Source organism: Lampetra fluviatilis, chromosome 23 (assembly GCF_964198595.1).
Source record: "Lampetra fluviatilis chromosome 23, kcLamFluv1.1, whole genome shotgun sequence".
Classification (NCBI taxonomy): domain Eukaryota; kingdom Metazoa; phylum Chordata; class Hyperoartia; order Petromyzontiformes; family Petromyzontidae; genus Lampetra; species Lampetra fluviatilis.
This window is the reverse complement of record NC_136297.1, coordinates 10,073,735-10,087,333: the sequence shown is the minus strand read 5'-3', so window position 1 is coordinate 10,087,333 and position 13,599 is coordinate 10,073,735. Positions and strand designations below refer to the sequence as shown.

At 50.3% G+C, this 13,599-nt stretch overlaps 2 protein-coding genes across 3 annotated transcripts in view; both read right to left on the bottom strand.

Annotated features, from left to right (window-relative positions):
* GTF3C1 (general transcription factor IIIC subunit 1) overlaps positions 1 to 497 on the bottom strand; it is a 34,717-nt gene extending 34,220 nt beyond the window's left edge. For both annotated transcript variants that reach the window (XM_078867149.1, XM_078867150.1), the window contains exon 1: positions 58 to 497. In XM_078867149.1, the coding sequence (XP_078723275.1) occupies positions 58 to 338 (281 nt within the window). In that variant the 5' untranslated portion in view covers positions 339 to 497. The remainder of the gene's footprint in view (positions 1 to 57) is intronic.
* A 5,330-nt stretch (positions 498 to 5,827) lies between these two features.
* THUMPD1 (THUMP domain 1 NAT10 acetyltransferase adaptor) lies at positions 5,828 to 13,155 on the bottom strand. Its single transcript, XM_078867148.1, has 6 exons — positions 12,938 to 13,155; positions 11,280 to 11,571; positions 10,442 to 10,655; positions 9,544 to 9,792; positions 7,383 to 7,522; positions 5,828 to 6,605 (listed from the first exon to the last, which is right to left on the bottom strand). Exons 2-6 carry the CDS (start codon positions 11,514 to 11,516, stop codon positions 6,183 to 6,185), a joined length of 1,263 nt encoding a protein of 420 aa, XP_078723274.1. The 5' UTR covers positions 11,517 to 11,571; positions 12,938 to 13,155; the 3' UTR covers positions 5,828 to 6,182.
* Between the last annotated feature and the right edge of the window lie 444 nt (positions 13,156 to 13,599).

Here is a 13,599-nt window from a genome sequence, read left to right as displayed (position 1 = left end):
CTCACTCCGACCGCGCGAGACTCGTGCCACGCCGCCCGCTGCGCTCCGCGTGTTTACCCCTCGTCTCTTGCCGCTTCCGCCGCCGCCTCGCGCAGCAGCAGCGGAGGCCGCGGCACGGGCAGCTCGTAGAAGTCCACGCCCGGGTGCGAGGCCAGGGCGGCCCAGAGGAAGGCGCGGAGGGCCACGTCGCGGCGCGGAGCGCCCCCCCCGGGGAAGGGAGGCGAGCGGGCGGCGAGGCGGACCCACAGCGCGCTCGGGGTCACCCCGTCCAGGCCCTCGAGGGCGACCTCGTCGGCCAAAGCCTCCAGCGCGTCCATGGAGGACAGGGTGAGGTCCATGGAAGAGGAGTGATGGTGATGATGGTGGTGGTGATGATGGTGGTGGGGGGTGAAGAGGCGCTGTACGAGGGGTACAGCGACAGCGGCGCTCAGCGATGAGGCCGCCAAAGCCGTCGATCCGCCGGTTTTGATCTCCTAGTTCGGATAAGCGCAGACCGATGCGACCGCCGCGCGCCGATTGGTCGTCGCGAGGGGAGCGGCGGGGGGCGGGGGGCGGGGTGGTCCGCGAGCCAATGGCGAGGCGCGATGCGGGCGATGCGGGCGGGGCAGGCGGGGGGACGTGGAGGGGAACCCCCCCGCGAGCCAATGGGCGAGCGCGCGCGCGCTTATGTGATGTGGGAAATACGAAGTGGCGGCGCGGGGGGCCTTGTTGGGCCCCCCCCCCCACCACGAATGTTGCCCAAATATCAATAACTCGCTTTACTACCCCCGGCTTCGCCCGGGACTTGGATTTCACCACGCCCGGCCGTGGCGATTGTTCACACACCACACTAGTTACTCGTTTGAGGCTGAGTCGACCTAGGGGAGGCCCAGGACCGGTTCAAATAATCGTCACCGGTGGTGGCCGTGAGCGGGAATCGAACTCGGGTCGCCGGGTTCGTAGCGCAGCGCGCGAATCGCTACGCAGTCGCTGCCCCCCCCCCACACAGAGGATAAAGACAAAGATCCCCCGTGTAGCCTGGAGACTGTAAGGGGCAAGTGCTGTTAGCGAGCACCTATGAAGGCCGGCACGGCACACGAAGGGGTGGGTGACAGCACCACGCCCGGCCGCCTTTGTCCCCAACGTGACGATGTTCACACACCAGACCAGTTACTCGTTTGAGGCTGAGTCGACCTAGGAGAGGCCCAGGAGCGGTTAAAATAATCGTCACCGGTGGTGGCCGTGAGCGGGAATCGAAATCGGGTTGCCGGGTTCGTAGCGCAGCGTGGCGCTACCCGCTACACTACACTGCGTTACGCTTCCACGTGCGCGGGTCACGTGACAGATTTGACGTCACAGTTCACTTGCCGTGCAAAAAAATCTATGCATTATTGAGCTCCCCCCCCCCCAAAACACACACAAAAGTGTCTTTTAATAATTTGTGCATGGTGTACAGTCTGGAAAGTACCCACATGGCAAATTTCCAGTTTGTTGCATTTCGGGAAGTACGCTAAACATTTTGGACAGATACATAATCACAACTTTGCCTTTTATATATATGGAGACAACACAATGTTGTTGTTGTTGTTTATACTTACTAGCTGTAAAGTCGTCGTGACGACGGGGTTAAGCTTCAGATAATTAAGCGTACGTTTTGTTGTCAGTGGTTGGTAGTGACGACGCAATGTAAATGTGTGGCGATCTTATAAATTATATTCGCGATTAAATTATTATTAACGATTCGTTGATGATTCGATTGTTATTATCGATTCATTCTTCGATTTATTTTCACGATCAAGTTTATGTTGGGTGAGTTCATCATGGTGGAGTACTAGAAAGTTTTTTTTTTAAACTATAAACCCCCTTCCTCAACCGCACCGGACAGAGTCTCTCTAATCAAGTTGTCACGCCGTGAAGCGGGCGGTGGGGAGTGGAGGGTAAATGCAAATTTGTTCAAATCGATAACAAAAAACTGGAGCAATGTTAGAAGGCAAGCGACGAAGTTTGTGTATCGTTTGCCTGGTAGTTGTCTTGCTGGGAATGAGGGGCGGGTGTCGTGTGGTTTATTCCCCTTTTGAAGATTCCCCATTGACGCGCAGTTGGGGGCTTTCGCGACCAAAATTATCCATGAGAGGCTTTGTTTGTTTGTTTATGGATAACTTTGTTCCCGTGTCGGGCTACAATAACACAAACAATAAACCTCGGCGAGCGAGCGCTTTAACCAACCGGCTCGGTCACAAGAGGGCGCTGAGAGCTCTCTCCATCCCAGCGGGTGGCACAAACTCCGCAGCTCGAGTCCCCGAGACGGGCTTTGGGTCTTTCGGTGAGTTTGCAAAGCTGTCAACCCCTCATCAGTGCCCTACATTATTACAGACCAATTCGGACCTTATTGATCACCCCCGTGCCCCTTATACATCTCAACATTCATTGTATACACTATACACTACTATATACACTACTACATACCTGTCAACCACTAATCAGTGCCCTACCTTATTACAGATCAATTCGGACCTTATTGGTCACCCCGTGCACCTTATACATCTCAACGTTAATCCTACAGTCCCATCACAAAGGAGAAACACAAATAGACGAACAAAATGTTGCCCGTATTGAAACGGCTCTTCGCCGCATGGACCGGAACACTCAAATCCCCTCTTATCAGAATACGAAGTGAACCGTGTGGGTTGACAAGTATGAGTTTGGTCCAGAGCAGGACAAACTCCCCCCCCCCCTTTGATGCTGCTAATCCTGCATAATGCACGGGCATAGTATTGATTTGGAACCCCCCCAGCCCACCTCCTACGCATTTTCCATATGCTGAATTCCTCTTGATATGCAAATTATTTTGTCTAGGCGCTCTTCTTCCCACCTCCCCCCCTCTAACCCAGCTTAAATATACGCTCCAAGCTTGGTGGTGTTTCATTCTTCGCCTGAGGACGGCTGCTTGCGTTGTGGCCGAAACGTCGTGAGAATTGTTTTATTATGTTTTATTTTTATTATTTTATTACTTCCCTTCTACGTGACTTTACCGAAAGAACCAAGAATATGAATCCCTGCAGTCACGAAAGCTTTAAATCGAAATTTAAACTATGGAAAGTTTTTTTTTTTCACCAGGTAAGGCCCCCACTGAGCTAGACTACATGGCTGTTTTACAGAAGCGCCCTGGCTATCACAAATGATAGCTCAACGAAGTGGCTCATCCTCACGTGGAAATTCATAGCTGAAGCCAAATCCTCTTAAGCGCGTGTTTCTAAATGTGGAGGGAAAACCGGAGGATCCTGAGAAAAATCCACGCCACCGCGGGGAGAGAGAGGCAAACTCCAACTATATAAGCGTCAGGGTTCTGCATCGAACCCACGCGCCTCCAACGTGGCACCAAACGTTGTGGGGTGGGGGGGGGCATGCGACATTTAATTGCGAACCCCATGCGAGTTTTGCCGTTGTTTTATTTCCCTGCTTACCTGCTGCCAGCGTTACTTGAATTGGGCGCATTGATTGGATTTTGGGGGTTTTTTCCCGCTGTTTGTTCGCAACGTTACGATTTATTCGCCGCTGTAACTTTTATTTTCTCCCACTGCCAAGGTCCTTCGCGGGTTCATTCTTGTAAATCAGCTTAAGGCCGATTGTGTCAAACCCGCGTAAAATAAAAACACATTCCTGCGGAGGGAGCTGATCGGAACGTTGGGTTGCTCGGTCAATGGCCAGGGTCAACGGCGGCGTGGTGTATTCGGCAAATATGCCCGACTGTGAGGGCGGGCACAAGCTGGCGTGAGTAGGTTAAACGTTGAGTTTTATAAGGGCACCACGGGGTGACCAGCCCCTCCCCACCCAGCCCCTCCCCACCCAGCCCCTCCCCACCCAGCCCCTCCCCACCCAGCCCCTCCCTGCACGACGGACACAATAATCCCCTGTGAGCTGGTGTAACTAGGAGGTTCCTACCAGTATAAACTCCTTATACTATACACCGCAATACATCCACTGCTGGATGAATGTCTCCCCAGGTCGTTGCAGCAATTGTAGATCTGCGATGCAAAAAATCCACCGAGTCAGCATCTTCTACACCTGACCCGATCTCATCGCTCCATCTCCGCGATAGACGTACAGCTGTCTGCGATTCCCTCCTTTGGCTGTTACTCAGTAATCACCCTCGCCCACCGGCCATAATCCCTTCCGTGATGTAACAGGAATGTAATTATTACAGGGTTTCATTATTGTGATTGACTCAATAGTATGAAATCAATTATAATTGTATAATTGAAGTAATAATAGAGTTACGGTATTGGTAGAGTATTATTTTATATGGTATGAAAGCAAATAGTATTGATAATTTCAACATTACTTTTAATAAAAGGTATTCAGATTCAATCTTGACTTAAACCTTTCGTGACTGCAGGAACTACCGTGATTTGCTTTGGGTCTTTCGGTAGAGCCACGTAGATAGATTTTTATTATTATAATATAGTAATATAATTATAATTTTTATAATTCACATTACTTTACATTACTTTGCAATAACTTAGATACTCCAAATATTAGAGAATATTTTCTGAGATAAATGCATAAGCATACATGGAAAAATATTAGTATGACAGATTTGCTGATGACGTATTAATGACATCTGATGGAAACCAATTGCAACGTTGAACTCGAGATCAAACAAAAGGTCATGTCCAGCAACTTTTTTGGAAGGAGACAACTGAAAAATAATTAGTGTAGTATTTATACCTGGGGATTTTACATAATATAGGGTTAAAATTATTAAATAACGAGGCGAAACGTGGCAAACCCATGTCTGCAGAATAAAATGTTCAGTACTACGATGTGGATCAGAAACGTGGAGCAAAAGACAGATGGACAACAATGCAAGTTGTGTCCTTGGAATTGCAGTTAAGAGACAAAGAGGAGCACACGGATCGGGAAAATAAACCTCAAGTTGGAGAAACTAGTACACGACTGAACAAAGTAAACTTCAGCAGTATACATCGCTTGACGAGACAAGGGCCGATTGAAGAGTCGGGTAATCAAATGGCATTCAGAAGAGAGATCACGCCCAAGAGGTCGACAGTTGCAGAGATGTAGCGATGAGATTAGCTCGGTGCAGGAGTGAGATGGACTGTGGCAGCGTGGGGCTGTGAAGAATGGCAAGGCAAATTGGTGGCCTTCAAGTGGCTGATGATCATCACGGGACGAGTTGCCAGTACAATAAGCATCATCTGAGTCACCAAGAACACTTGAAGGGGCCACATTTCAATAGCCTGGGTTTTATTTGCGAATCAAACATTTGGTACATAAAAAAATGCAAACTGTAAAAATATGCTTCGTAACAGATTGAAATCTTCACACATTCTCAAGGTCTGGTGAAAAATAAATCCCCACGTCAATGAACACAATGGAAACACCTGAACTCCATACAAAACAATTGTGTGGACTTGAAAAGGAAGTACCTCGCTCGAGAAAATAAATTCCTGTGGCCAGCCAAGAATCTTATTTTTTTGACAGTTAAGGAATAAAATTTGGACTCCCAGCATAAAAAAAATGAACAATTGCCCTCAAGAAACAATGTGAGGGTGCAAACCACACACTCGTAGTTTAATTGTGGAAAAACAGCAAAGAAACGGTTTTACTTGAATTGCCCTTCTTTTCTAATACCGCAGTGATACCTTTAAAGCCTCCTTGAATCTTCTTGGTTCTTTCGGTAAAGTCACGTAGAAGGAAAATAATAAAATAATAAAAATAAAACATAATACATTAATTCTCACGACGTTTCGGCCACAACGCGAGCAGCCGTCTTCAGGTGGAGAACAGACTGTCTTCTCGACAGACCTGTTCTCCACCTGAAGACGGCTGCTTGCGTTGTGGCCGAAACGTCGTGAGAATTATTTTATGTTTAAATTTTATTATTTTATTATTTTCCTTTTACGTGACTTTACCGAAAGAACCAAGAAGATGAATCCCTGCAGTCACGAAAGCTTTAAATCGAAATTTAGCCTCCTTGAACTTCACTCTGCAATCGTATTCTTAACAAACAAACAACAACGCGAACAAGTCTCTTTTTTTGAACTGGTAGACAGCTGAATATTTCCTCCCACAATCCCATTCAAACTGTATGGACTTGGAAGAGATGAAAAACATTTGTGTCAATCGAACCTCCTTTTTTTTTACTTATTTGGCTACGGTCGTATTCATTGCAAGCGCACGTGTCACTCGATCCCTCCAACAGGAACCTCGTCCTCCTTCCCCGGAGCCTTCTCGTCTCCGCGGCTCTCATCCTGCTCGCACGGCGGTGCGGCCTGGTCCCCGTTTTTTCCCTGCTTCGCGTCGCTGTCGCTGGCTGCTGGTTCCGTGCTGCCCTCGCCACGGGGCGCTTCTCCGCTCGATGCTGCCTCGCTCGTTCCTCCTGCCGCCGCACCCTCGTCAACGCCGCCGCCGTCGCCTTTCCCCACGCTCTCGCCTAAAACCGCGTCTTTGCCCTTGCCAGCGTCCTTCTCGCACTTATCCTCACCCTCGGCCGCCTCTTTTTTCCCCGCAGCCGGCGGGTCTCCCTCCGCAGCGTCTGCGGTGGCCTGAGTGGCTTTCTGAGGCCGCTGCTTGACCTCAACGCACGGCCCCAACTTGGCCACCTCCTGCAGGAAAATCGAGGGCGTTTTTTTTTTTGTAATAGCACGAAATATAAAAACGGTGTTTTAGATGTCGTGATTTTTTCATTTTTGTTCCATTTATGTTTCTGCAGGTGCCAGGAGATGACATTTCAGGATTGCGAGAGGAGATTATGGCAGCTTGTGGAAGCGCCTTCATCCAGTGGTGAATTGATCATAGCTGATGATGATTTTTAATCAAGACAATGGACAAAACAGTGTACAGAACGAATGACAACACGAGATGCGAGGGGAGTCCGGGCAATGTAGAGAGGCGTCTCAAGAGGAATACATTGAATCGTGGTGAATTGCCTGCCATGACTTATGGGTTAAAAACATGGACATTGACGAAGAGGATGGAACAAAAGCTGACAAGTGTGCAAAGAAGCGGGGAGAGATGCATGCTTGAGATTACACTGAGACGGAAAGGAAACACATGGTTTAGAGAACAAATATATGTTAAAGGTGTAACTTTTACAAATAAGAAAAGTGACTTAAACGGGACACGTCGCTAGCAGGGATGATGGCAGGTGGGCGGAGACTAACTACGATCGAGAGACAGCCAGAGAGAGAAAGTGCCCCAGAAAACGATCACCACGAGGATGGAGATGAGATGGGCTGGCGCCCCATCATTTGCAAAGCGGAACCACGAGAGATGGCGATGACCTAGGGGAGGGTTCTACATCCGAGCAGTGGGTAGTTCATGGCTGCCGATGGCGACAACGATGATGGTAAACCGCGTTCCTATTTGCTCACAGTCCACACCTGCAGGTTGTACTTGCGCAGGCGGACGTAGTCGCGCACGACACTCAGGCAGCAGACGGCGCGGATCACCTCCACCACCACGGTGAGCTCGGGCTCCGTCAGGTCCACTTGGTTCTCCGCATTCAGCTTAAGCACCACTCCTAAGCGGTCAATCGGCGGCAACGACTTCAGCCGAACCAAATATAGGCCCCTTGCCAGCACTTAAGATTTACCCAGCAGCCCTTATTAAACCAAATACCTGTTTTCCACTGCGCAACTGAGCCGCGCCAGGATGGCTCAGGAGGTGCTCGTTTGTTTTTAAATCCTTTATATTAAGTTCGCTTGCTTGCTTGCTTATGACCGTGTAAATCTTGCGGTCGTTTTTTAACCCACTTCCCGTGATCCAATCGAGCTGACATTTTCCACACAGACTCGTTGCGCGTGACAATTAATGTTCGTGAAATTTTTTTTCCAAAATTTTACACTTTTTAGGCAAAAAAAAATTATTTTACATTTATTCAAATAGAACTCATTCATGGCTTTGGCTGAACGTCACAGTGTAGGAGCCCAGAGCGTGACACATCCACAGGCCCTGGCGGAGTAGCGCAGTTGGTAGCGCCCTCGCTTCCCATGCCAAACGTCGCGGGATCGATCCCCGCGTCCTCCACAGGCGAATATATTTTTAAATCCTTTATTAAATCCTTTATATTAAGTTCACTTGCTTGCTTGCTTGCGCGCTTACGACCGTGCAAATCTTTCGGTTGTTTTTTAACTCACTTCCCGTGATCCAATCGAGCTGACATTTTGCACACAGACTCGTTGTGCGTGACAATTTATTTTCGTGAAAATTTTTTTCCAAAATTTTACACTTTTAGGACAAAAATATTATATTTAATTACCAATTGCTTAATGGTGGCATGCAATCATCTGACCCATAGGTGGCAGCCATCTCAAGCCAGAGGACGAGAGGACTCTAGCCGCCACGCATATAAAGGATTTATAGTGAAAAACTTTGTTTTTACGGGTTATACTTGTTTCCCACTGCAAGAACACAAGCCCTGCCGCTGACCGCCACATGCAATGAGGGCGCCGCAGTGGCGAGCTGTTAACTCCCTCGCCTGGTATGCAGGAGGGCGTGGGTTCGATCCCGACCCAGACGCCTGTCTATTTGGAGTAGGCGTGTTCTTCCTGTGGTCGCGTGCATTTTTCTCCGGTCAGGTCGTCCTCCGGTTTTTCCCTCCACACTTAGAAACATGTGTTGAGTATTTGGCTGCTATACATTTCCATGTGATAAGCCCCTTTGTTGAGCTATCATTTGTGGCCAAGTCACTTCTGAAAAAGAGCTATATAGCTCAGTGGGCCTTACCTGATAAAATAAAAAGTTTAGTTTAGTTTTAGAGTATACGTTGTGTCGGCCATTGTACTGCCTGACGCAGCATACGACATAAACTATGAACCTCACGGCCCTGCTTAGCCCTGAGCCAGATTCAGCTGTCTTGTGAGGCCGGAGTTTCACGATTTGGATCTGGATCGACTGGGCAAATAGACAGAGGAAAACCACCCATACCTTGATGTCCCCCCCCCATGCTGACGTGGCCTGGATGGGCTGGTAGAAGAGAGGTTTAACAGGCCCTGCTGGCACTATGGATTTTCCCAGCGGCGGCTTGGCCATGACTGGTAGCAGATGCCGAAAAATGGACGCCGGAGAGCACAGCTGTGCGTCAAGTCACGGCGTGGAGTGAGAGCACGTGGTGACTGCAAGTGTCCAGCTGGCCATCCTCGACACACTTGGCAGCATCAGATGGACAAGTGTAAGGGCCTCTGCTCCGAAGGATGCATTGACTGCTGTTGTGAGTGACAGGCCGGAACGGAGGGTGGAAGATGCGATGACCCTTTCTCGGCTAAACGCAATAGCGGAAATAATAAAGGATCAAATGTTTCTAATTTAATGAGCGCCCTTTATCCCCGGGCGTCGGCAGCGTTTTACACGCGATAAGCAACTGACATCACGTCTCAGCTCCAACATTTCTGAAAGGCAGCAGCTGTCACTTTGCTGCACAAGGTAACTCAGCAACTGGGAATGAGTCTGCCAATAGGGGGCAGTGGGGCGGGGGGGGGGCGATGATTGCAAAGTGTATATCCCGACTGAGCGGTAGCTCCGGCGGCTTCCCATGGCTCTCACCGGCGACGGCCTTGATGGTCTCCTCGCGGTGCATGTTTCCGTTGTTGCGAGCCTTGTAGACCACCTGGAAGGTGGCGCGGTGCGGCGCGGCGAACCACCGCGGGAGGTGGGCCTCGGCGGCTCGCTCCACGTCGGCCGGGTACGCGCGGCACGACGCCGTCACGGGCAGCACGCGCAGCACGTGCCGGCTCTTGCTCTGGCGCCGCTCAGCCAGCTCGCTCAGGATGCCGTGCACCAGCGTGTCGGGCTCTGTGCGAGGGAACGGCGGGGGCACACGGGCGGTCGGTCAGTCGCTCGGAGAGCACCCAGGGGAGCGGCAGCTTTCTCCCTCTGCTGGTTGTCGAGGGTTGCCTCGGTATGGCGAGACTAGCAAGTTTGTTATGTTTGACCGGGTGAGAACTCGAGAGGTAAGAGCAGTTTCATTTGTAATAATGACCTTGGGTGTACCTTTTAATCTGGAAAGCGTGTGTGTGGTTGTGTCAGACCAGATTTGTATAAGTATTAACACCGGGCACCAGTTGGGGTGCGTCTGACTTCCCGAAGAGTCTTATAATCCAGAGAATAGGGTGCATCACGATTATCGTATCCTATTTTTTTTCGTAAATATATACTGTATCCTGATGTAATATTTACAAAAATGTATCTTGTAAATAAATTGCTACGATCCAATTAGTGCCGAGCGAAATGTTGTTTTTCATATTTCACAGGTCATGCCATCATTTCTTGAGTAACCGACGGGAGTGTGGTTTAAACGTCACAAATGACAAAAAATATGTTGCTACTATGGTAGACTCAGGTTGAGTGAACTGCAGCCGAGTGCATTTTAGCTCGTCTCTATTTGTACACGAAGTTTGGCAAAGCACGGACACCACCACGGAGACGTGAAACCGCTACTGACCGACGCCCACGGAGCGGATGAACACCAAGTTGTTGGCGCCGCTCGTCACGGCCCGAAAGCGCCGCTGGGTGGCTGCCCCCCTCTTCTTGATCTGCGCCACCTCCTTCTGCAGCGCCGCCTCCGCGTCGTCGTCGTCGTCGCCGTCGTCGTCGTCATTCCGCTTGTCGGCACCGTCGGCGGCGCCACCGCCGCCCTCCTCCTCGTCGTCGTCAAACTGTGGTCACCCACGGTCATGGGAATTGTCAGCGAATTTCGGCGTCACTGTTGACGTTTTGAAATTGGCCAAAAAACTAATCGCTCAGTTGGGAAGACAAACGGTAACATCACCCCCCGACAGCATAGCTACTGTAGACTATGTCTGCGAAACACAGTCGTGCCTCGGTGAAAGCCTTGTGCTAGAAGATTATCGCGATTACCAAATGTTTGAATTGTCTGTTTTTATTAGAAATCAACCCTTGTGTCTGCAAGATTATCACCGTAGTTTCCCCGTGTTTAAAGTGCCTTTGAAAGTGGAGAGATTGGAGTTGCTGCATACACAGAGGATCACAGTGTGTAGTCTATGAAAAGTCCGATTCTTTCACTCACCCTAAAACCCTAAACCATGACCTCTTACGAGCCCAGAACACTGGGACCGATAATAGAAAACTATTTGAAAGTTCCTTCCATTTGTATTTCTTTACATAGCTAAGTGTAATGTTACCGTCCAATCGTTCCATTGGTCGGAATTTCCCAAACTCCGTTCCACGCGACACCTCCCGACCCGTCCACCTGCCCATCATCTCCCGTATCTCCCGACCTCCCACCCCAGCCCCCGCACCGCACCTCCTCATCCGCCCACCTTCTCGGGGCCGTAGAGGCGGTCTGCTTGCTCGTTGAGCATCTGGTAGCCCTCGGTCGTGCACCTGCGCTCCTGCATGTTGCAGGTGAGCAACACGCCCTCCATGCCGGCCTCCAGCTGCCGGGGGCCCGAACCGCCGCCGCCGCCGCCCTCCGTGCGCGCGCGCTTAGCCGCGCCGCCCATGTACTGCGCCTTGCTTCGCTTGGTGCCCGCGGACGCTGGCACCTCGTTCGACATCGTGCAGCAGCTTCTGTGTCGCCCGGCGGACTTCCCCCCCCTTCACGCCGAGAAGCTGTGGACCGTGGCGTACGGGGATGGAGAAGACACACGTAACGTGCACATGGGGATTACGCCGTACGGTTATTCTCTGGATGATCAGATGCACCACAAACTTGTGCCCTGTGTCAATAAATTTATACAATGCTAGTCTAGCACACCTACCGGATTATAAGACGGACCCCCCCAACTTGTCACTTAAATTTTCCTTTACAAGACGGGTAGGGGGGCGGAGTGCGTCTTATGATAAGAATATAATTGTGGCAAGGAAGAAAAATCTTGCATACGCATGGACTCTGGAACGCTTCTCAATGCACGTTCGTCCTTATTCGATTGGCGATAATTATGCTAATTTGTGAGCCGGGCAACTAAATGCGGGTTGTAGCCATTGCTGGGCCATGAGTTTTGACTAAAGGTTGGAACTATCCGTTAGGATTCGTGCACCGATTTGGTTAGTCATGGGTAGGGCTGCGTTTCGGGGTTTGGGTTGCGTTTGGCTAAAAGTTCGAGCTACGATTGGGCTAGGACAGCAGGGGTCGTCGACCGAAACAAGATGAAGAGACATTTATTGTTTCGAATTTCAAGAGTCGCACTGCAGTCCCCTAAAGAGCCACCGCATGCAGCTCCCGAGCCTGCAGGGATCCAGACCCCCTGGGCTGGGGTCAGAGGTTACCGCTGTCGGTGTGAATCGAGCCATGTGATTGGTGCACAATTAGATGTATGACTGCCTCTGGGCTATACAAACTCTTTGTTTCGGGACATGTGCTCGGGTTGGAACGAGGAGTTTTTAATGGGTTATTGTAAGGGCTAAAGGGTTAGCGTTGTGTGTTGGAGTTATGCCGATGAATTAGGGCTAAAGGATACGCGTTTGAGATATGAATGAGTTAGGGACATGTTCGGACTATAAATGAGGTAGGGTTATGGCTATGTGTTTGAACTGTGAATGGGTTATGGCTATGTGTTTGAAATATGAATGGGTTATGGCTATGTATTAGAGCTATGAACGGATTAGGGTTATGAATTGGTTAGGGTTATGGCTATGTGTTTGAACTATGAATGGGTTATGTCTGTTCATAGGGCTATGAATCAATTGCGGTGATGAATTAGTTATGGTTATGTGTTAGGACTAGGAATGGGTTATGGCTATGTTCATAGGGCCATGATTCAATTGCGGTGATGAATTGATTCGGGTTATGGCTATGTGTTTGGACTATGAACGGGTTATGGCTACGAATGGCTTATGGCTACGTTGATAGGGCTGTGAATGAATTGCGGTGATGAATTAGTGAGGGTTTACGTGCGAGGGCGAATGGATCAGTAAGAGTCGAGCGCACTGTGCCATGTGGCAGCAGCGGGGCTGAACACGCGCGCTCCATTCTTACCTTCGAGTCCCGGCGGCCGCTTCCTTAAGCTCTCTTGCTTGTACCTCACGGGCTTCGTTACACGTGGTGTTGTTGTTGGTGTTGTTGTTGGTGTTGTTGTTCTGTTTGTTGTTGTTGTTGTTTGGTTCTAATGGAGAAGGCGAGCGCGCGCGCGTTACCACTTCTGGCTCGCGTGGTGATGGTCAGGCCGCGTGACGTCACTAACCCGTGGCCTTTAACCTCGGGGGTGGGTGACGTCATTGCCGGACTAAGGTAGAGTGACGTCACCGGTTGCGTGGGGTGATATGACGTCAGGCAAAGCTCTGCAATTGCACGCCGTTCGGATTTGCAGGGCGGGCGCCTTTAACCTCGGGGGTGACGTCATCTCCGGATGAAGGTACAGTGACGTCACCGCTGCGTAGAGCTGCAATGACGTCAGGCAAAGCCCTGCAATTGCACGCCGCTCGGATTTGCAGGGCGTGCGCCTTTAACATCGGCGGTGACGTCATCGCCGTATGAAGGTAGAGTGACGTCAACGGCTGCGTGAGTGGTGCAATGACGTCAGGCAAAGCCCTGCAATTGCACGCCGCTCGGATTTGCAGGGCGGGCGCCTTTAACATCGGCGGTGACGTCATCTCCGGATGAAGGTAGAGTGACGTCAACGGCGGCGTGAGTGGTGCAAT

Coding starts and splice junctions, on each gene's coding strand:
- THUMPD1 (XM_078867148.1), bottom strand. CDS start 11,516: ATGTCGAACGAGGTGCCAGCGTCCGCGGGCACCAAGCGAAGCAAGGCG. Junction 9,793..10,441: donor CATCCGCTCCGTGGGCGTCG/GTCAGTAGCGGT, acceptor TCCCTCGCACAG/AGCCCGACACGCTGGTGCAC. Junction 6,606..7,382: donor TGCGCAAGTACAACCTGCAG/GTGTGGACTGTG, acceptor ATTTTCCTGCAG/GAGGTGGCCAAGTTGGGGCC.